This window comes from Arachis ipaensis, chromosome B8 (genome assembly GCF_059453495.1).
Source record: "Arachis ipaensis isolate K30076 ecotype BB chromosome B8, ASM5945349v1, whole genome shotgun sequence".
NCBI classification, from domain to species: domain Eukaryota; kingdom Viridiplantae; phylum Streptophyta; class Magnoliopsida; order Fabales; family Fabaceae; genus Arachis; species Arachis ipaensis.
The window spans coordinates 37,412,681-37,436,838 of record NC_142443.1 but is presented as its reverse complement, the minus strand read 5'-3'; the positions used below and the strand labels follow the sequence as shown (position 1 = coordinate 37,436,838).

Below are 24,158 nucleotides of genomic sequence, written 5' to 3'. Positions count from 1 at the left end.
GATGTAAAGAATACAAAGCAGAGGACAACATAGGTAAAATTCACAAAGATAATGGCGCAAATCAGAGCAGAGGTAGCACACGCAAGCGAACAACAGTAGCTCGACGGGAAACAGCGACTGCGGAAGAACATGGAGAAAGTGAGACTTGAGAGAAACGACGCAGATGAGTGAGTTGGGAGTGAGTTTTCTTTCATTCTTTGGGAGTGTTATCGTAACCCTAATAAAATAAAAGTGTTTTTTTGGTTTCAAAATGATGCATTTTTGAGCAAAAATGAAGAAAAACACAAACTCGCTAACTCGGTCCTAGACTCACGAGTTTGTCTGAGTTTGACCGAGTCTAGCTGAGTCTATCCGAGTTTACTCAGGATAGAGTCTATGCCCGAGCCAACTCGATTCCATATCTAAACTTGTAAACTCGTACGAGTTTACGAGTTAACTCGAGAGTTTGACAACAATGGCCTATCATATTTTGTTTATCTCAACCAATTTTTGAAAAAAATCCTAGTAATTTCACTTATGTTTAGAAAATTAAATTTCAATTTCGAGATTAACTAGTTGGCTAGTTTTAAAAAAAGATAAAAATACACGTATTGTTGTTTCTATGTAAAGCTATAACTTAAAAATCGTTAAAAAATTTGATAAGTTTGATTAAATCATGATTTAACAGTTCTTAACTGTTAATTTCACATGATTAAAACTACTCTAAACTCCTCCCTTTTAATAAATATGTTATCACTACTTAGAATTTTGTCCAGAATCACTATAAATTCTATAATTTGGGAGGTTCAATAAGTGTTTATGATTATAGAGTTTAGAGTATTATGTTTCGATTTAGTCTAAATATTGTGTTATCCATATGATATGATGCTAATAACTTTATGGAGTAGAAAAAAATATGATATGGACTAAAATAATAATAATAATAATAATAATAATAATAATAATAATAATAATAACACAAAAACACTAGCAGCAAGTGCGTGCTAGGATATGAGGCCAGTGAGTTGGGTTGGGTAGGACAGGTAATAATCAATTTTGCTTTTATTTTTTAATTAATCTAACTTTATTTAAATAATTTATATTTATAGAAAATTTAATTTAAAATTTAAATGGATGTAATTTAAATTAACAATTTTATTAAATTTTGATAAACTAAGTTTTTAAATTAAAAAATAAGTATATTTTTATTATTTTTAAATTATAAAATTTTAAATAAAAATAAATTATTAACTTAATTTATATCTGCCTATATTAAAAATTTTAAATTACTTGAATAAAACTAGATTAATTCAACAAAATAAAAACATACCAATAGAATTCAAATAGTATGAAAATATATCTAATTGGAGTTGGGCTTTCCTGAGAGATATAGTGATGTTCCTTTATCTATATATTTCTGTTGTCATTGTTCTTTTCATATGTTCTATTGATTGTTTTGAGATGGTGTGCCTTAGTTTTTATTCTTTAATGGTATCTATATCTAATTGGAAAATTTCATTTTACATGTTTTTGTTTTTGTGTTGATTTAACTGATTCTTGCATGGAGTATGCAGCAAATTACCATTATTAGTTCTATAGTTAAATATTTTTATTATTCACAAGAAAAAAAAGGGGTTTGTTGGGGTGGAGGAATGTTTGAAACAAAATATTTTTTTCCCAGTAATATGAAGACATACAAGAGATTTATTATATTACAAAATGAAAGTTATATTCTTTTGTGCTTCCCAAATTGTATAGTAGTGATTATTTGAGGAAGTTTTCGTGCCAGTTTTGTGGAGATATTCTCTAATTCAATATTTGTAAACTTCTATTATACAACTACAGTAAATTTTTAGTTTTACACTTTTACTTCTTACTCAACTAAAGTAGTTTGTTGCAGTAATTATTTGAACATACTATGTTTTCACTGTGATTTTAATTATATCCTCTGGTGATAAGGAAATGAGGTTGTTGATGTTGCAGATTATTCGGACGTTAGAATAGGAGGCGCATTGCAATTATAAGATGAAAATTGTGTAGCTTATGCATGGAGGAGGATGAAAAGTTGACAATAATGAATAAAACAATAGAAAAGAAGTTGACGATCACAAAGCAAAAGGGAAAAATTTCTCACACTGTCTCAACACTTTTCCAGTTCTGAATAAAATTGGGTATTGATCCAGAGAATTGATTGTCACCTAGTCGACTGCATTACAAGATGGTTAGCAAGAAACAAAACTTAAAACTAGATACTAGATACTAGAATAACATATAGCCTAGGGAAACAAAATAGGCAGAAGAAAAAAATAAGGAAGCTCACATGTTCTTCAGTGTAGTGAGGTTAGCAAATGATGCAGGCAACTCTTCAGTAAAATTATTAGAAGTAAGAAGTCAAAAACCAATCAGTCAAAGAACAAACCATATATTTAAAACTTTAGAAGTAGAAACCAATCAGTAAAATAATAATAAAATGGTAACACATTGATTTTCTGAAATAATAATAGTAACAATTATAAAGGGCTTACAATGTTTCAATAAACTTTAATTTGCTCCCAACAATTTCCACTGGAACAGAAATGCTATGTTGGAAAACCAGAAACTTACAAACGTTTGAGAGTGGTTATATTTCCTAGTTCCTTTGGGATTGAACCTGTTACACGATTTCCATAAAGAGAACTGGCGAAAGGGAACATTAAAATTTAATATTAGAATCATGTTTCATAAGAAAAGCAAAAGACAATTAACAACTTCAAACTAAAACAACATGCACATGAAAATGATGAAATGAAGAAATTATTAGATTTACACCCTCTTAGTGTCCTACAAAATTGTACTAACTCATTTCTATATTTGACAAAGTTTAGATCATAAGCTAACTAATAGTAGACATTATCATGAAACATGAACCATGATTGAAATGTCAAGCACTGAATGAAATTAGTATAATCGAATCTGAGGGGCTAAGAGAGTGAAACATTTCACACTAAAAATAGCTATAATCATATGTTCTACACAGACCATGCTACGATGCATGGGATTGAACTTGGTAGATCATGCATCAAGGTAATCCAATGGTATAAATCTGCATCCTGCACCCTAACGCAAAATCACTCACACTATTCAATAGCTTAGTGCACAATGCACCAACTTCAACTTGGTGCATCTAAGACATTTTCATCTTCCTCATATAACGAAGAAAAATATGAGAGACCAAATTAAAGGAGAAAAAGAGAGAGAGAGAGAGAGAGAGAGAGAGAGAAATTACATGTTGACAAGATTCAAGGAACTCCATTGCTTTGGAATTGTGCCGTTAAGGTAGTTGAAGGTGAGATCACTATAACAACCAGTGAAAACTAAGTAAGTGAGAACCAAGATAGTGATAGAATTTGAAAGAGAAACAGAAAATGTGAGTGTGGAACTAACATTTCTTGTAGGTAAGGCAACCTTGCAAGCTGCGGCGGAAGAGTGCCAGAAGAATTTTGTGATTTTAGAACTCTGTATAGGCCATATATTTTTTCATCAATTGCCATACTCGCATGTCCCATCACACTTGTTAACATATTTATTTTTGAAAAGGATATTTTTTTATTGATTTTATACATTGAGAATGTAAAATAACAAACCATAATAGTAAACTTCAAGAAACGGACAATTTATTTTGCATAATTCTGTTTGATAATAATTATCATATGTATGTTACTTCACAAATATTTTGCTAAATAAACTAATAAACATGTGCCAAATATTATTGATGCATTTGGAAAGAAACCATTTTATAGTATATCTATTAAAATACAATTAAATCAATTTTCGTTAATGTACAATAATTTATTGGTCAGCAATAAATCATTAAATAAAATTTTAATCAGCCGTAGATAAGTCTTTGATCTATCGGAATTAGAGTACTGTGAAAAACCAATATATATTTGTGAAGCATCATTAGTTCCATGTTGATAATTTTATTTTTGTCTTTGCAATTCTTCCCCATCGTTTCTAAGCCTTTTGAGGGATGAAAGAAATGGGAATTGAAGCTGAAGAGCAAGCAGAGTATTCAAAAAAGCTTCAAGGTTATGATCATCAACATGGACATAGTCATAGTCACACCCTAAAACATAAGTTGAATCCCCTTGTGCTAGTAATAGTCACAAACCTTGTCAACATATACATTGTTACTGGCCCATTTAGCTCTTTGTATCATCATCCTCCTCATCATAATAATAACTTTAACTCAATCTTGCAAGAACTCAACGCCACAAAATCTCAACTTGCTGCTAGCCATTCACTTTTGTCTGAGCTTCACCGTAGGCTCGATTCAACTAACCTTCTTGTCCAAGCATTGTTCATTGATCTTACAACGCGCCAACAAGATAAGCAATATTCTAGAAACAATAATGGCGAAAGGTCTTCGAATGAAGAGCTTAATCTTGCACTTGCCTCTTACAAGCTCCCTTTCGAATACTCGCAATGGATAGGATCAGAGGAGATTCACTCTCCAATTGGTGCGGTGTGTTTGAGGTTCCAAGATGAGTTGAACCAATACATGTCATATGACATAGGAGGTGAATGCCTTGCAGATGAGGTGTTTGCACAAATGCTTGTGTCAAAAGGGTGTGAGCCACTCCCTAAAAGAAGGTGCCATCCCAAGTCTCCAAAAGATTTTGTTGAGCCAAATCAAGATTTGCAAGATAGCCTTTGGGAAATTCCACCAGATAGCAACATTGTTTGGGATCCTTATACTTGTAAGAGCCACAAGTGCCTCATTGAGAGGAAGAACAATAAAGGGTACTGTAAAGATTGCTTTGATCTGCAAGGAAGGGAAAAAGGTAGGTGGATCTTTGATGATGGTGGACTTGATGATAGACCAAGTTCTTGGGACGAAAAGATCCGACAGCACGATCCATATTGGACTTGACATTGATGGTGGAACAGGGACATTTGCTGCAAGGATGAAAGAAAGGAATGTGACAATCATCACAAGCACACTGGATTTGGACAGTCCATTCAGCCACTTCATTGCATCACATCAAGGGGATTGATTCCAATTCATCTCAGCATATCTCAGAGGCTTCCATTCTTTGAGAACACACTTGATATTGTTCATTCCATGGAATTCATAGGGAATTGGTTGCCAGAGACTATGCTTGAGTTTTTGCTATATGATGTGTATAGGGTGTTGAGGCCAGGGGGGATTTTCTGGCTTGAACATTTCTTCTGCTTTGGATCACAGGTTAATGGAACTTATTTGCCAATGTTTGATTTGGGTTCAACAGACTTAGATGGCACGCTGGTAGAAAGCTTGATCTTGATGGGATTCAGAAGAATGAATGGTACATTTCAGCATTGTTGGTAAAACCAGTGATTTGAGGTATGCATGAGAATATAATGCTTAAGATAAATTAGTGAACAAAGATTTGTGCGACAATTATCTTGTGAATTAGTGAAAATTTATGTTCATATCTTTTCTGTAGGCCAAAGACTCTTAATATACACAGTACCTTCTTTTTGGTAAACACAAAAAGTTTATGATTTTTGGCAATAGTCAAATTACTATAACTATAGTAAATATACAACTATTATATTGAAAATTTAAATTATATATTATCTATAAAAAAAATTAATTAGTAATCTTCTTGTGTAGTTAAACCTATTTTTTAATTATAGTTAATACTATTGTACACAGTTTGAAACACAGATCTTTAGGTCCAACAACTAGTACTTTTTTTTTTTTTTTTGAAAAGAGTAATTTTATACTAATTCAATGAGGAAATTAGCAAATTGCTATAGTATAAACATTCAATTATTATTCAGTGGCTTGTAAACAAAGTAAACCTTTATTAAAATTTGCATCCAAGCATGAAATTCTCGTGTTTAGCTGATTGAGATTTTCTTTATTCAATTTTTTTTCTCTTTTTTTTCCATAGGAAAAAATATTTAATTACAATGAAAAAGTTAAAAACTTAAAATATCTAAGGAAGATAATTCTATTACTGATAACTTAGTTAACTTGGCTAAGGAAGTTAATACCAGATTTTTATTATAAAGCAATATTAAAAAGTTATCATGAATATTTCAAATTTTATTCAATTGTGAATTTAAATTGTTATATATGAGTAGTTGGATTCTGCTTTGAAGAAGGGGAACAGATGCTGGTTTATGAGTTTGTTCCAAATGGAACCTTGAAGGATACTATCACAGGTTCTTTTACACATCAAGCTTGAACTTACTTCAGAAATTAGTTTTGTAATTTTATAGCATGCATATGATGTGATCTATGCAGGGAAATCAGGTATCAGATTTGGGTGGCATAGAAGGATAAAAGTAGCCCTTGGAGCTGCAAGGGGTTTCGCTTATCTTCACGAACACGCCGATCCTCCAATCATACACACGGACATCAAATCAAACAACATTTTGCTGGATGAGAAGCTTGATGCAAAAGTTGCTGAGTTTGGCCTATCCAAACCAATATTAGATTATGGGAAAGATCATGTCACCACTCAAGTTAAAGGAACAATGGTTAGTATTTGATGATTGATTTTTTTTTTTGAAAGACAAACAAGTTCAACACACTCGGTGGAGCATACAACAATAAAAAAACGAAGCAACTCCTATGTCATCTCCGATATAGCCATCAACAACATGAATTATTTTCACACCATTCTTTCGAACTACAAAACGATCTAGCAATGCATTCCACCACGACCGTTGTCTTATTCTGGAAAATGAATTCATTTTTACAAAGCCAGATATTCCATATAACTGAGAAGAACCCCACTAACCATGTGTTACGCTCGTCTTTTCTCACAGGCATCGTCCTCCAGCTCTCAAAATGTTCTCTTATGGACCCCGAGCAATCCACGCATACCAAACCTGCCAAGCAAACTCACAAATAACAAATAAGTGTTGGACAGATTCAACTTCCTTGTTGCACATCACACACATATTATCATTTTGAGCAATTATGCCGAAGTTACTCAAGCGATCCTTTGTATTAACTCGACCTACTAGCACAAATCAATTAAACAACTCAACTCTAGGGGTACCAATCGTTTCCAGATACCATTTGATGATTGATTGTATAGTGCTATAGTTTCTCAAACTTGTATCACAAGGTAATATAATTTTCATTCTAATTTTAATACAGGGATACTTGGATCCGGAATACTACATAAGTCAGCAGTTGACTGAGAAGAGTGATGTGTATAGGTTTGGAGTACTGATGCTAGAGCTGATAACCAGAAGAAAGCCGATAGAACGAGGGAAATACATTGTGAAAGTGGTCAGGAATTCAATTGACAAGACTAAGGACATGTATGGCCTGCATGAACTCATCGACCGAGCCATCAGAGATGGCTTGGCCCTGAATGGTTTCGACAAGTTTGTTGATCTTGCAATGATGTGCCTTGAAGAATCAGGAGCTGAGAGGCCTCCAATGAGTGATGTAGTGAAAGAGATTGAAATCATATTGCACTCAATTGGTTTGGACCCTGCTGCTGAATCTGAACCATCAACTTCATCAAGTTTTCAACATAATGAGGTAAGCTTAGAGAGTTTCCATCAACCTTATAGCAGTGGATCCTTGTATTCAAGCTCGGAATATATACAAAAAAAAAACAATGAGCATGAGCCTAGATAAGTCTTCTAAGATCCAGGGTAAGAGAAAAGTAGAAAAATCTTTGGATAATGAGTTTGTAAATGTTAGCTAAAAGGTGAAACATCATCAACATTTTAAGTCTCTTTTTCATTTTCTTCCTGTATATATATTTCTATAATTATGAATTATATTGGTGTTGTTAAGAACATACACAAGTACAAACTGTTATTATGCTAGGATTTTTTATTAAATAAATAAAATAAATATAATATATACAAATATGAGAATATTCATATGTTTATATATGTAAATATGATTGCTATTGATAATGAGTGGATAACTAAAAGATAGGTGGTGTTTGTAGTTCAGTTTGAATTAATTTAAAAGATTAGAAGCGTTTCAGGTGAGTCAGTGTCCTTTATTGGCAGACCAGTATACTATTGGCAGACTAGTATATTATTGAAATTTAATATAAAATAGTCTAAGAGCTTAGATTAAAGGATCGAGTATCGCTGTGAATTTAGAAGTAACTGGGTCCACAATGAGTTTGTGACCGGATTAGAAGGTATTGAGTGTGAATATTGTGGAGATGTCGTTAATGTCAATGATGCCTAAAGAAATGGTACATTTCCTTTAGCTGATTTGAAAGACATTGAGGCAATAAAAGAGCCAAGACGATGTTTTAGTTTCCTTATTTGTCTGGGCCTTTAAATTAAGTCTATTGAAATTTGTTGAATTTTTTTATAAATAAATAATTTAAATATTTTATTTATGAATATAAATAATTAATAATATATTTATTATTTTTTATTTTTTTATATATCTTGTTTACACGGTAAACAAATTAAAATTACTTATATTTCATTTACACTTAGATATATAAAAACTAAAAAAAAATACATAACGAGATATATGTATAATTAAAAAAATTACGATTAAAATAATATATATTGTATGATTTAGATTGATTTATAAAATAAAAAATGATACAATTTATTAATATTTAGATAAAATTAGATAAATTTACAAGTAAAATTTAATTTGATAAAAATATTTATATAAAAAAGTACAATTTAAATTAAACAAAATAAAATTTAAAAATAAATTGGTACCGTTGCGTAAGCTGATTTTGGAGTTCATCAATTATCGAACTCTTGACTTTTCGGATCTAAAGCTCTAATACCAGGTCATGATACCACTCATCCCAGAAGTTTACGCTAATGAAAAAAGGTAACACTAATAGTTATATCTCTAATACTCCATAAACTTCCATTGTACGTATCGTACAAATATTCCATTGGTTCCACATACTTTCCCTTTTAGAAAATATAAATTCAAGTAGTTTCTCGAGAGAAGTCAATAATGACTACTTTCCCACTCACAAATAGTTTTTATTCCATGTTATAACATATTTTTATATTTAAATAATTAATTTTTTTTAACAAAATTAAATAAGTGATTAATCTCTCCCACAAATCTACAAACCTATTATTTTTTCTAACATTTTCAATTTAAATTTAAAAATTAGTATTCATAAGAGTGCATAAAAAATTTTGATAAAAAATTTTAAATTTTTATATATACAAACCTTTTATTTTAGTTAAAAAAATTTAATTTTTTATGTACTCTTTTAAATGTTAATATTTTAAATTTGTATGTATTCTTTTAAAAGGAGTGTTAATTTTTTTATGTATTAATTTTTTATCTAACATTTCTAAATTTTTAAATTTTTGTATGTATTCTCTGGAGTATTAATTTTTAAATTTAAATTATTATATTTTAAATTTTATTTGTTACATGGTCATTTATCATATTGAGAATGTAAAAAAATAAAAGATTTATAAGTTTGTAAGAGTGATTAACTATTTAAGACCATCTAATTTTACAACAGATAGAAAATACTTAAAAATAGAGCAAAAAGAGTAGTTATTAATGACTTAAACTAAGTCAGTATCAATTTACAACTAATTTTTTAATTAAATTTATATTATATTTAAATTTTACTTGTAAATTTATTTAATTTGATTTAAATAATAATAAATTGTATCAATTTTTATTTTATAAATCGATCTAAATTATACTATAAATATTATTTTAATAATAATTTTTTTTATAATAATACATATATCTCACCATCGGAGTCGAGTGTTGTAAAATAACTAAGTAAATAAATAAGAAAGAGGTAACAAATACAAAATATAATTAGATAACTCTAGTAGTAATATTCACCACAATTTCTATCTCAATATAAAAGAGATGATTCATATATATATATATATATATATATATATATATATATATATATATATATATATATATATATATATGTAGTAACGTATGAAAGAAAGAAAGAGGAAAAGTTTTGTATATAGACAATATAAATAGAGAGAAAGAATTGTTATTGATGTTATTGTCTGAGGTTTAAGCCTCTATTTATACATGAGTGAAGCTTTGAATTTTCAAACTTCATTAATGCTCAATTTAACTTGGGAGTTTCACTCTTTCATAGGAAAATCAATCGCCCATGTATTGAATGGTCATCCACATCATCATATTTATCACAACACTCTCCCTTGGATGATGGCGTTGGGGTTTTTACCAGTAAAGAGATTCATAGAAACAGTTGCGTTGTAGATATAGTCTCTAAACCGACAAAAATCCCTTCGCACAAACGTTTTGGTTGTCACAAGTAACAAACCCCTTTAGAAATTGTTAACCGAGTATTCAAACCTCGGGTCGTCTTCTCAAGGAACTGCGAGGAAGTATGTTCTTATTATTGGCTATAAAGGTTGTAATCGGGGTTTAGAAGATGAGAAGCAAGTAATTTAAATGACAAGTAAAGTAAATGGCAATTAAAATAAATAAATACTGTAAAGCAGACTTTTGGCAAGGTAAGAGAAATTAGAGGTCCAACTTAGTTATCTCTCTCAACTATAATGAAAGTTGAATCTAAATTCCACTTGATCAACCTTTACTAAAGCAAAGGAAAGTCAAGGGACTAATTAAATTGACCTTTGAATCCTGTTTATTTTCTAAGAAAGGGTTGGGATTACTTAAGTTCAGCTCAATTAGCAAGATAACGATTATCAGTTATGTTGAGTCTAATGACTGTTGAGTTACTGAATTCTTAACCAGGACCAAAAAGGGAAAGAGTAAAATTGCTGGAATAATAAAAATGTCATTAGATGGGAAGCAATGGTAATTTAAATCAAAGAGAACAATCATAAACTGAAAATACCTCAATTATCATTAATTCAAATAACAGTCTGTAACATGGAAGAATTCATAGATTCAATTATAAAGGTAAATAGCCAATTCAGATACTGAAATAAATAAAGTGAAAGGGAAGTTTAAAACAAAGAAATATAAAACCTGGATTGAGAGTCACTCTTAAAACAAGAAGAAATCCTAAATCCTAAGAGAGAGAGAGAGAGAAGATCTCCCTCTCAACTAAATCTAAATCATTGAAAATAAAATATGCGAGCTCTCTTGAATGGGTGCATTCCCACACTTTATAACCTCTGGTCTATGCAGTCTGTACTTGGATCTGGGCCAAAAAGGGTTTCAGAAATTGCTGGGGGCGTATTCTGTAATTTCTGATACGTGGCCTCTGTCATGCGTCCGCGTGGGTCACGCGGTCGCGTCATTCGGAGCTTTTCCTTGCCACGCGGTCGCGTCAGTCATGCGACCGCGTCATATGCGTTCTGCTTAAGGCGCGCGGTCGCATCAATCATGCGGCCGCGTCGCTGCTGATTCGTGCTTGGCACGCGATCGCGTCATCCATGCAATCGCGTGGATACCAGTTTCCTTAAAGCTCCGTTTTGCTTTCTCCTTCCATTTTAGTATGTTTCCTTTTCCATCCTTTTAGCCATTCTGCCTTAGAAAATCTGAAACTACTCAACACACTAATCACGGCATCGAATGGAAATAAATGTAATTAAATTAATTAATTTTAAAGCTTAGGAAACATGTTTTTCATTTACATCACATAATAAGGAAGAGAAAGTAAAACCATGCAATTAATGTGAATAAGTAGGTGAAGGATTGTATAAATCACTCAAATTAGGCACAAAAGAACTCATGAAATATGGGTTTATCAGATGACCATTTAGGATTATGCCTCATTAAAACCTTACTAAAGAAAACCCAATGGAAAAAACTTTAGTGAAGGAAAAAGAGTACAATATCCTTTGTGATGGGGACTGCCTCATTAAAAACCTTGTCAAGAAAAATCCAATGGGAAAAAACCTGACCAAGGAAAAAAGAGTACAGTCTCCCTCTCTTATCGACATCATTTAATATCTTAAAATCAACGCATCTCAATCTGATGTACCAATTTTTCAAAGGAGGGTTTTGGGAGTGACTTTGTAAATAAATCTGCCAGATTGTCACTTGAGCAGATTTGTTGGATATCAATTGTCTCTTGATTTTAAAGATCACGAGTGAAGAAGAATTTGGGAGAAATATACTTTGTTCTATCACCTTTGATGTATCCGCCTTTAAGTTGAGTAATGCATGCTGTATTATCTTCAAACAGGACAGTTAGAGCTATCTTATGATCAATCAGTCCACATGATGACAGAATATATTGGATCAAACTCGTGAGCTAAAAACATTCGCGACTAGCTTCATGAATCACTAGTATTTCGGCATGATTAGAGGATGTTGCAACAATCGTCTGTTTCGTGGACCTCCATGATATAGCTGTACCACCATATGTGAACAGGTATCCTGTTTGAGATCTCCCTTTGTGTGGATCAGACAAGTATCTGGCATCTGCATAGCCAACTAGTTGTGACTTGGATCCATAGGGATAAAACAATCCCATATCAACCGTTCCATGAAGATATCGAAAGATTTGCTTGATTCCACTCTAATGTCTTCTGATTGGAGAGGAACTATACCTTGCTAGTAAATTCACCGCGAATGATATGTCAGGTTGCGTATTATTAGCAAGATACATTAGCGCTCCAATGGCACTAATATATGGTACTTCAAGACCAAGGATATCTTCATTCTCTTCTTTAAGATGGAATTGATCCTTCTCCACATCCAAAGATCTTACGATCATTGGTATACTCAAGGGATGTGACTTATCCATATAAAATCTTTTCTGTGTATGTCACTTGATGAATAAAGATCTTATTTTTTTGTATACTCGATCTGCAGGTCGAGACAAAATTTAGTCTTTCCAAAATATTTCATCTCAAACTCTTCTTTTAGAGTTTTTATAATTGTTGGAATCTCTTCAGGAGTTCCAAGTTCCAATGATATTTAAATCATCAACGTATATAGCAATTATAATGAACCCAGATGCAGATTTCTTTATGAAAACGCATGGACAGATATCATCATTCTTGAATCCATTTTTGGCCAGATACTCAGTAAGACGATTATACCACATTCGTCCAGATTGCTTCAGACCATATAAAGATCTTTGCAATTTGACTGAGTATAACCTTTGCGAATATTCATTGGATGATTTAGATATCTTTAATCCTTCAGGAACTTTCATATAGATATCATGATCTAATGAGCTGTACAAATAAGTTGTTACTACATCCATTAAATGCATATGTAGTTTATGATATGTAGATAAACTGACCAAATAACGCAATGTTATCGCATCCACTACAGGGGAATACGTTTCTTCATAATCTATACCGGGCTTTTGTGAAAAACCCTGTGCCACAAGTCGGGCTTTGTAGTGCACAACTTCATTTTTCTCATTTCGTTTTCTCACAAATACCCACCGGTATCCAATAGGTTTTACATCTTTTGGTGTACGGACTACAAGTCCAAAGACTTCACGTTTTGCAAGTGAGTCTAACTCAGCCTTCATGGCTTCTTTCCATTTTGGTCAATCATTCCTTTGTCGACATTTTTCGACTGATCTTGACTCAAGATCCTTACTTTTATGCATGATATTTAATGCCACATTATATGCAAATATTTCATCGACAATTGTCTTATTTCGATCCCATTTCTCTCCTGTAAAGACATAATTTATCGAGATCTCGTCATTTTCACAATTTTCAGGTACCTGAACATCTTCTGGCGTTATATCAGAATTTTGGATAACTGCAGGTGTCTCTACTATGTCTTTTTCAACAGGAATAATATTTACCTCTTTTCTCTTTCGAAGATTTTTGTCTTTGGAACCGACAGACCTGTCACGCTTCTGGCGTGAATTTGCTTCAGTGGCTACTTGTCCTACTGGGATATCAATTCGAATTGGAGCATTTTCTGCTGGTATATAAGATTTAGTTATCCTCTTTGTATCGGAAAATGCATCAGGCAATTCATTTACTATTCTTTGCAAATGTATAATCTTTTGAACTTCTAGTTCACATTGCCTTGATCGAGGATCTAAATGCATCAACGATGATGCATTCCAGTTAAGTTCCTTTTCAGGAAGCTTATTCTCTTCCCCTAATGTTGAAAATTTTGATTCATCAAAATGACAATCTACAAACCGGGCTTTAAATACATCTCCAGTTTGTATTTACCTCTCTTGATCCTTGGAGTCTACAAAACCTTGTGCAAAGTTGTTGTCCTACTCAGTGTTATAAACTATAAAATACAACATCACATAGAGAAAATGCAAGATATTTCCACATTGGTTGGATTACAATATGAAATAATATACATGGAGATATCTGTTGATCATCTACCACTTTTTTCCCAATAAGAAGAATCCATGTTGATTGAATTGTCTTCTGAATTAGCTACAAATACAGCAGTTTCATTAGTTGATGTGCTCACATCTTCAGTGTCTGGAATCTTATCTTTCCCCTTCTGTTGGTAATACTCTCGGATCATCTCTAACTTTTTCTCGCCAAATACCTGCGTCGTGTCCGGCACCACTTCTTGTACAGCGGTTTTGCCTTTGAGCATGCTTACCACTGACGACATGGTTGGCCGGTTCAATGGAGAGGTATTTGTGCAGAGAAGAGCCACGTTGATGATGAGCATTGCTTCATCTTTTTTGTAGTGTGAACCCAACCTCTCATCAACTAGGTCCATTAGATCACCTTTCTCTTTCAAGAGAAGAGCCTGCGAAAACAAATTATAGATTGTAGTTAATTCCTGTCATCAATATGCAAACAAAATAAATTAAAACCAAAATTGATTGAATCTAAGGGACTAAGCTATCTCTATAAAATTGTTATGAAAATAAAGTAGGGAATCGGTATAGTTGAGCAAGAAGCAATTAGACACTGAAGATTATAGTAAAGTCAAGAAATTCTTGCATGCTTCTAATGCGTGTTCTAGAAACATTTACAACCACTCATTTTAATTCATAACAGTAAAAAGGTTGATCAAAATTAAACAATAAGCGGTTGTGACGTTTGAATTCTAGAGTAAGAATTAATGAGTTCTAGGAGCACGAACGAATTTCTCACAAAAGTCGCAATACCTGAAAAATTGAATGAAAGTTTTAAAGAAACTTCAATATAACAATCATAATCTTCATATATATTCGAAAAGGACAATCAATCAGATTGAAATAAATGCAGCAGATACAAGAGGATAAGTTACCCAGTCAAAAAGAGAGAAGCATTCTTCCCTTTGCCAGCCCATGTTGTTGCTTTTGCCACTAACTATTTCCAAGGCAACAATTCCGAAACTATACACATCTGCTTTGTCTGTCAAATAACCACGCATTGCATATTCGGGTGCCATATATCCACTACAACATAGAACATTCATACATTCAGTAACAATGTAGATACATTTTTCAAAATTCATAAGTCACAAAGATCTCAAAGAAGTTTCTTAAAATGCTTTAAGAAAAGAAAGAACTCACTAAGTGCCAGCCACTCTAGTGCTTATGTGTGTTTGACCCTCTTCATCAAGCTTGGCTAAACCGAAATCCGATATCTTTGGGTTTAGATCTTTATCCAGCAACACATTAGTAGCCTTGATGTCCCTATGAACTATTTTTAATCTTGACTCTCCATGGAGGTAAGCCAAGCCTTTAGCAACGCCTATACAAATCTTGCGCCTTGTTGACCAGTCCAATTTCAGTTGAGTTTTCTCTTTGCCTTCATTGCAATAGTAACAGAAAAATTAGATAACATAGCCAAATGATCATGCATATATATTTTGTATACAACATTTTAGATTATTAATGAAAGAGATACCAAACTCAAATATACAGAGAAAAGAAACATTACCCCACAAAGCACTGGCAAGGCTATTGTTTTCCATATATTCATATATCAACAACATTTGATCTCCTTCCATACAACAGCCATAGAGCTTAACTAGACATGGGTGTTGCAAAGCAGAAATCATGCCAATCTCATTTGTGAACTCGCGATTCCCCTGCTTCGATCTAGAAGAAAGCTGTTTAACTGCTATTGCTGTGCCATCTGGAAGAATACCCTGCATTTTCAGATGGTTGTAACTATTTTTTTTAGTGCACTAGAAACTAGAAAAGAAAAATGATACTGTTTCAAATTCTAATAAAATAATTTAACCGATTGTCCACAATACCTTATATACTGGACCAAACCCTCCTTCTCCAATCTTACAAGCAATATCAAAGTTGTTTGTTGCTGCTTTGATTTGCCTTAAGGTAAATATGCCGGTTTTTAAATCCAAACCCTGTAGGTCTGTTAGTTGAAGCCAAACAAGAGGAGAATGAAAAATGAATTAAGATATCTGTTTTCGGAAATTTACATATTACATATTATAAGAACATTGGCATAAATGAAAAAGATAATCCATGTTTGTATTTAAGAGTTGACAAGATAATTAATCAGCATTTATGCAAGCAAATTCATATCAAGCTGTAGTAGCATCTTAGTTCTTACCTCTATGTAATGAACTGTTTTGTCCTAAACATCCTCTCCACCAAGCTATACCAAATACCATAATAATGACAAGTGCTCCAGCGAATACAATTCCAAGGATAGCCCCCACAGGTATACCACTTCCTTTATTGTTACTTTCTTTTTCCAATGGTGGTGTAAAGTCTGTGAGATTATGATAAAATACATAAGATTGAATGATGAAAGTCAAGGCAGACAAAAATAAAAGAGGAAAGAAACTAAAGAAAAGTAGAAGTAACCTGGATTGACAGATATGGCTGATATAAGAGGACCATATACTGATCCAAATGGAATAGCAGTTGTCCCTTTCCCGGCCCATTGTAAGCGGATCTCCAAGGTGCCACTAGTCACATTAGCTGTAAAATTTTTTATGATTGCCTTACCGACTCCTCCTGCTTCTTTTGCAATATCAAAATCCTTTAGCACCAACTTCCTCTGCAATACTTCAATCCAAATACACATAGTTCATGTTGTGTACAACTCTATATTTTTTAGTCTAGAAATTGATTTCGAATGATGGTGAGTGAATCTAACAAATCAAATCAAAGAACTGAGACAACTGACTACTTTGTACCATTCTATTAAAGATTAGATTTAGTTAAAAAAGTGTATACCAGAAGGTATTGCTCATACATGTCATTGAAAAAGTTGAAATGATGACACCACGAACCTGAATATATATGTCAAATACACGCCTTCCGAGGCTACTATATGTTTGATCATCGGTAAACATTATCTCAGCAAAATGGAGATTTACTGTGTAGCTTCCATTTCCCATGCAATACCCATAATATGTCAGAGAAAGTGCCGAAACACGTGCATTCATGTACAGCTCGGCATTGTTCATAGCAAGCTTAGACGTGTTAGACCATGTATAATAGTCCACAACCCCACTATCAAAGAAGTGACCAGTGTTGCTAACTGCCCAGTTTGATCCACTACGAAGAGATTTTGCTTGTCCAGCTTCTTGTGAATCTTCATCATATGTAATGTTTCCATTATAAGTTATGATCTTCCCACCACAATTTATATGGAGAGAGTATGAAGCTGGAAATGAAATATGCAAAAAGTCAATAAAAGGAAGCAAGCACAATAAACAGGTTCTAGAGAATATTGTGGCAGTAAAAAATATCCATTTACAATTTAACATGTTAAGAAACAATTACTTTTTCACTTAGCACTTTCTAATCATTTGAGTAACTATAAATACATCCCAACTATCAATCATATTATTACATGTGAGAAGACTTCTACAACTCTATATTGTAAACAATGAGGTGAGGGTCGATAACAAATCAACTTACGTTTAGGACAGCTGGTGATCCCCAAACATGGATAAGTTCCCCTATGAAAATATAGATTGGCATAAAAAGTGAGCATAATAGCATCAGTTCAAGCTATATGCATATGAGTATCAAAAAAATAATTTAGCATGAGTAGTATAAACTTACGAGTTATTTCCCTTCAAAGCTGATGCAAATAGGTTTCTGAGGCACATTAAGAAATGGTCAAGTCTCGGATAAATTCCTAGAATTGACAAACACATGAAAGGTATTAAGATGAAATGGTTCTTACACAGTTCCTTGTTGACATGTCAACTGATCTGGCTTTTCGATGCTGAAGTTGTTATATGAAAGATCCCTGCATATATATGAACTAATTAGAATCAAAGATGGACTAAAACCACTGCACGGAGCACTTGGTAGCACAGAAGAATCCTAAGAATAATGTACTAAGCGAAACATTTACTTTAATGCAAGAAATCATAAAAGTAATGCAGAATTGCTCACGTGTAGTCCGGGTTAGCAATCCAATTCGGCAGTGGTCCAGTGAAAAAGTTTCCAGTTAAGTACCTAGGTAAAAACATTATCAAGAAGTCAATTTGTACAAATTGATGAATAACCACAAGGTTGAAACTAGTAAATAAAATCCTATTTCCTCAATAATTTGGATCTTCCCCTAGGATCCTTTAATTAATTTATCTAGGTTCGCACTATCGATACTTATTTTGGAGTATGTGCATTGTGCTTTTACACAAGTCAATGCATATATGTATAAAATGCTTGCTATCTTGTTGCAAACAAGTTAACATTGTTTTGATCTACTTCAACTAGGTTGAGCAGGAATCTCTATGAATCCAATCAGCTTTAGGTTTTGTTTGAGTGCCAGTTCAGTGTTAAAGCTAGAATTTTGATACTTGGATTATACAAGTAATGAAAATAAAATGGTATTTATTGACTGATGCAAATTTTTGGCAACCACTGTAAATATCAATTTTATATATTCATTTGATTATTACAATTGTTGATGGTTTTTACAGTAATAATTGTAGGTGAACTATAAAACTCTAATGAATCTTAGCTGCTAGAGGAAATTGAATAACACAAGAAAACTAGAAAATTTCTGGTGTCCTCATTTTCAGTGTAAGAAAAGATAACAAACTAATACAGATTTCTTACAGCATATTCATGTCTGTTAGGACACCAAGGGAGTTTGGGATACTTCCACTTAATTTGTTAAAACTGAGGTCTCTGAAAATGAAATGATGTCCAGAACAAGTATTATTTAAGAGAGTAAAGAAATAAAAAAGTCAACATGAAAATGTTTAATTCCTACAATGTAATCAAAAGACTGATGAGAGGAAACGTATCGATGCACTCTATCCAATAAACAAGCACAATATGCAAAAAAAATAAATGTCTCTAATTTCTGAAAAAAGTACATTCAGTGCATCAAACTTCTGAGTTAGAAGCATATTGCCAACAAAAAGTAATTGAAAAGAATAAAGCATCACTTACAATGATCTTAAAGTAGTTACATTTCCAAGATAGTCAGGAACCGATCCTATAAGATTGCAACTTCTCAGTACTCTGGAAACAATTCAACAATTGAGGATCAAAAAGGCATTGCTATCAACTTTTTCCCATTGCTAAGAGCATTTCTTAGTGAGGCATTATTAACTCACAAAATAAAAAGAAAAAAGATGCAAGCATTAAACTCACAGTGTTCCCAAATTTGTCAAGTTACTGAGTGGTGGAAAATAAGAATCTGGTCCTTTCAAGTCGCTGATTCTCCTGCAAAGCATGTTTTAAGCATGTTGAAAACACAACACCTAAGCAGTTCTGAATTTTCAAGCATTGGTGGCTACAATTCAAAACACCAAGCTTACAAGTCAGTAAGGTTTTTCAGAAGTGAAATTCCGGAAGGAATTGGTCCACTCATACCACTCCCATGGATCACCCTAACATAATTATAAGAACCATTCCTTTGGTAAACCAATTGATAATGTGTAATTAGAAAAAAAAGTAACAACGTAAGGTTCAAATTTCACAGGAGAAATCAAAGATTCACACAGCCTCTGAAGACTTGTCCAGCTCTGAATAAAATTGGGTATTGCTCCGGAAAATTGATTATCGCCGAGTCGACTGAAGAATAAGAGAGTGATCAACAAAGATACATTACTAATGAAATTAAACTACAGTATAAGCCTATAAGGGGATGTAAAAGGAATGAATAGAGAGATATAGACACTTACACGTGATTCAATTTACTGAGCCTAGCAAATGTTGCGGGTAAATTCCCAGTAAAAAAGTTGGAGGTAACATGCCTATAAAAATAAAATAAAACAAAAACAAATTAGAATACAAGGCGCTCTTATAACAGGGTGCCATATATTGAGCAAAGTCTAGAATGGATAAATGTCAACACTTATGGATTTTATAAAATAAGATTTAAATCGTAAAATCGTCGGACCTATTAAAAATTTTGTAAAATAATTGACTCATTTAAAATTGTAATATAGAAAAGATTTTAAGAATTAAATCGAGATTCTAACTACTATGCCTATAACAATTAATGAACTTGGCAATCAATTTTGCATCAATGATTATCCAAACTTTGGTAAAGTACCAAAATGAAAAGCATGCCATGTAAATTTTGAAATACACATAATTACGATTTTTGAATCATGCATTGATGGATAAGTTTTTTATTGTTTGGTCAAAGCTAGCATATCTACTGCTGACCATAATGACTAATGCCCTTGCCATGAGAAATCTCCAAAAAGAAATGATGGCTATGAAATGTATCCCATTTTCATGAGTAGGAATTGTAACCCCAGATGGTTAAGGGATGAGGTGAACTTCCACCAAAGCATCTGTTAAGGGTTTCCTTACTAACTCCAGAATATCAAGAGGTACAGTAGCAGATAATTAGCAATTAGAGTAATAGGAGGTGAGAGATAGTAGATAGGATAGAGAAAGGTTGAGGTATCAAGATGATACTCTCAAGGAAATATTATTTAGAAAAGAAGGAAGAAAGAACAAGTAATGACAGAAGATTCACTTGGCATTCGAGAGGCCAAACTCTCCACTAAATAACCACTCCACTTATTCCCTACCTAAAAGCTTTTCAGCTTCCTTATTTATAATATCCATATCCTAACTACTTCCCTAAACATGTGGAGTAACAATATTTTGAAATTTCAATCAGTCACGTGTTTTCCCCTCCTTCTATAAGTAAATTTAAAAGGAGTTAAATTCTGATTTGATCTCTCCTGGTTTGTTACAGCATCCAATGCGGTTATGTAGTTTCATCACATTAATCCATTCAATAACCATTGTTTCATGATCTGAAAACTGAAAACCTGCCTATTTTATTCAGGCTATCATTTCTCAACAACAAAAATTACTAAACCTCAGCAATTATAAGACGACTAGTGTTTACAAAGGGCTTACAATCTTTCAAGCTGCAAAAGATTCCCAAGCTCAGGAGGAAGCTCACCAGAGAGTTGATTGAACTCCAAGGACCTATACAATTTTCAAATTAATTCAGCAATTTTCATGAAACTTCTATTGGAGAAACTCTAGTATGAACAATAAATAACTTACAAACTTTTCAGGGTAGTTATGTTTCCTAACTCCTTTGGAATTGAGCCCGATATTCGATTTCCATAAAGGGAACTGCCACAATTTAAGAAATATGTGATGATTGCAGTTTTTATAAGTCCAGAATTCAGCAATGCATTGACATTATGTTTAACATTTGCGTTACAGAAATCTATACTTATTCAAACTTAAACTATCATGCCTTAATTTCTGTATATGGTATACAAAATCCATTTTTCAAAGTAGGATTGAAGATTGCACTTGAAAGATTAAATCTCAAGGAAGATACTCCTTCATTGTTTGTCAAAATTTGGTATGCCCACATATTAATACATTTTAGAATAATATCCCAAATCAATTCCTAAGAAATTTTTAGTCGTACACTTTAGTTTTAAACAAATTTTAATCATCAAATTAGTCTCCAAACTTTTATTCATTAGAAAAATCAGTCCCAAAATAAAAGGTTAGGAACTAATTTGATGATTAAAATTTGTTGAGGATTAAAGTGCCCAACTAAAAATTCTTCGGGACTTATTCGGGCTATTACTCTATATCTTAATACTTGTATATAAATATATTGATTAACGAATGTACAAGAGTGAGAGAGAGAAAACAAAAAAGAACTGAAAGGGTAGAAAACATGACAGATTTTTGGGAATCATAAGCTTTTGGTATTATTAGAATTCCACTTCAAAGGTACATCAATCACTTTGGAATGCAATATTACCAGTGATATGATTAAACTACACATATTGACCAGATAATTGAATCCAGCATTACTAGTGATTCATTACATTCCCTATAATCATATGTTTTCCTTAAAAGAAGAGAGAAAGGGAGAGTTTACAGGTTGACAAGATTCAAGGAACTCCATTGTTTTGGGATTGTGCCGTTAAGGTAGTTGAGAGTGAGATCACTGTAACAGAGAGAAAACCAAGTAAGTGAGAGCGAAGATAGTGGTGAAAGAAAAAGAAAAAGAAAATGTGAGTGTGGTTACTTACATTTCTTGCAGGTAAGGCAACTTTGCAAACCCCGGAGGAATAGTGCCAGATAGATTTTGTGATTTAAGAACTCTGTGTAGGATAAATCTCATTCATCAACACAATAATTGTCACACTCAGACCATATTTGCTAACGTATTCCTTAAAACCAAAACATATAAAACAAAAAATTGACTCCTTTTTTTTCTCATTCTTATTAATATTTTCGTAATACTTCTTATACGCTGAGAGCCTAAAATAATTAATCACTCACACTACCAAAATTCAAGAAAATTGACAATTTATTATACACAATTTTTGGATAGTTATCATCATGTTGGTGGTTACTTCCTATGAGTATTAGCATTTTTCTTTAGGGCTGCATAAGAATGTTTAAGATTTAGGACTTTACTCAGTCGTAGAATTTAATGTTATTTATTAAATTTAATTTGTGTAAAACAGTTTTAAAAGTGAATCAAATTACGGCAAGTTAACAAAAAGTAGTAATTGACAATGTGAATGGTCATCTAGAAATATAGATAAATTGGGTGATTATATAAAATTTTAAAGCATCAAAATTAAACTCTTGTTTATTTTAATCTCTTAGAAAAATTTAACTTTTATAAAAGTATTGTAATTTAATTTTGAAAATTTTCAAAAATTTAATTTCAACACACAAAATATGAAAGCTTTTGAGCTAGTTATAGAAATCACTTATATTTAGTTCATAGTTCACCCCATGCTTAAAGCGTGAAAATTAAACTCAAAATATATCATCTAAGTAATCATAGAATATGAAATTAGTAAAAGTATGACACTCACATGCTAACAACATGGCAGAGATTGTTATTAGAGAAAGAACAATCACAAGTGACAGCATTTAGTGTCGAGTAAGATTTGGAAGCAGGGGAAGACCAGTTTCGTTCTCCACTACATGGATCTACGCTGAAGTCCCAATCTTTCTTCCCAAGTGTGTTTCCTATCTCCTTCAGAACTTGTACTGATTCACAATTTCAATTTTTCATCACAAATCACACTCATCATGATTAACTTATTATGAAAGAACAAATATGTAAATGTTACCTTCCTGTTGTTGTAGAGTGGCTGCAGAAACAAATGAGGATGTAATGAGAAAGGAGAGAAAGAAGAAGAAGAAGAGAGTCACGAGTTTCATGGTGTGGGGAAATTTTGTTGATGATACTTGAAAATGGAGATTAAATTAATAAAATAATTAAATTAAGAAGAATGCAAAGAGGGTCAGGGTTCAACAATTGCAGAAGGTAGCACATTGGAATACCAAGACATGCTGATGTTAGTTATTGAAGAAGCCGACATTATTTAATTAATTGTGTATCCTGGGTTACGGAAGGCAGACAGACAGACATATGGCTGTATATAATTGTGGCGGCTCAACTGGCATGTTCAATCGTTTTTTTATTATTTTTAAAAAGATTAATTTTTATATTTTTATTTTTAAAATTATAAATTTAATAAAATAATTTAAAAATAAATATAAAAGTTTTATAAGTTATTTAATTTTTAAAATATATAAAATTTATAAAATTCATTAAGTTATATAAAACTTATAAGTTATAATAAAATCAAAATAAAAATTTATAAATTTTATTTATATATTAATTATTTATAAATGTTATTAAACTTTTTTTAATAATATTTAATTTGAAATAGAGATAAAAATTTATATTTAAAATTTTTTTTGTGCATAATTTTAATTGATAAAAATATTTTATTTTTAATTTTATATTTAATTTTTTAAATTATTTTTTAAATTAATAATTTATAGTTATATTATATCCTCCTTCTATATTATGCATTATTTTTATATAATATATATATATATATTGTCACCGTTTTAATCATC

General features: G+C 32.1%; 1 protein-coding gene and 2 pseudogenes across 3 annotated transcripts; 2 read left to right on the top strand and 1 right to left on the bottom strand.

The window, feature by feature from the left end:
* The first annotated feature begins 3,969 nt into the window (after window positions 1–3,969).
* On the top strand, window positions 3,970–6,393 carry LOC107614509 (putative methyltransferase At1g29790; annotated as a pseudogene). The gene is made up of 3 exons (XR_015896200.1): window positions 3,970–5,344; window positions 6,094–6,174; window positions 6,257–6,393. The product of XR_015896200.1 is annotated as a putative methyltransferase At1g29790 (transcript).
* Window positions 6,123–7,731, top strand: LOC107610902 (leucine-rich repeat receptor protein kinase HPCA1 pseudogene; annotated as a pseudogene). Its single transcript, XR_015895661.1, has 3 exons — window positions 6,123–6,128; window positions 6,232–6,492; window positions 7,121–7,731. The product of XR_015895661.1 is annotated as a leucine-rich repeat receptor protein kinase HPCA1 pseudogene (transcript).
* A 6,275-nt stretch (window positions 7,732–14,006) lies between these two features.
* On the bottom strand, window positions 14,007–23,643 carry LOC107613228 (putative leucine-rich repeat receptor-like serine/threonine-protein kinase At3g14840). Its single transcript, XM_016315128.3, has 24 exons — window positions 23,360–23,643; window positions 23,099–23,276; window positions 22,298–22,369; window positions 22,144–22,212; window positions 21,300–21,371; window positions 21,147–21,218; window positions 19,946–20,017; window positions 19,764–19,835; window positions 19,580–19,651; window positions 19,413–19,484; window positions 19,209–19,280; window positions 18,870–18,941; window positions 18,201–18,263; window positions 17,986–18,051; window positions 17,862–17,897; window positions 17,715–17,755; window positions 17,081–17,457; window positions 16,650–16,845; window positions 16,393–16,554; window positions 16,073–16,191; window positions 15,751–15,961; window positions 15,381–15,618; window positions 15,113–15,263; window positions 14,007–14,626 (listed from the first exon to the last, which is right to left on the bottom strand). The coding sequence occupies exons 1-24, from the start codon at window positions 23,448–23,450 to the stop codon at window positions 14,237–14,239; spliced, it is 3,036 nt and encodes a 1,011-aa protein (XP_016170614.1). The 5' UTR covers window positions 23,451–23,643; the 3' UTR covers window positions 14,007–14,236.
* Between the last annotated feature and the right edge of the window lie 515 nt (window positions 23,644–24,158).

Coding starts and splice junctions, on each gene's coding strand:
- LOC107613228 (XM_016315128.3), bottom strand. CDS start 23,450: ATGAAACTCGTGACTCTCTTCTTCTTCTTCTTTCTCTCCTTTCTCATT. Junction 21,219..21,299: donor ATAACTACCCTGAAAAGTTT/GTAAGTTATTTA, acceptor AAAATTGTATAG/GTCCTTGGAGTTCAATCAAC. Junction 18,052..18,200: donor ATTGCTAACCCGGACTACAC/GTGAGCAATTCT, acceptor ATATATATGCAG/GGATCTTTCATATAACAACT.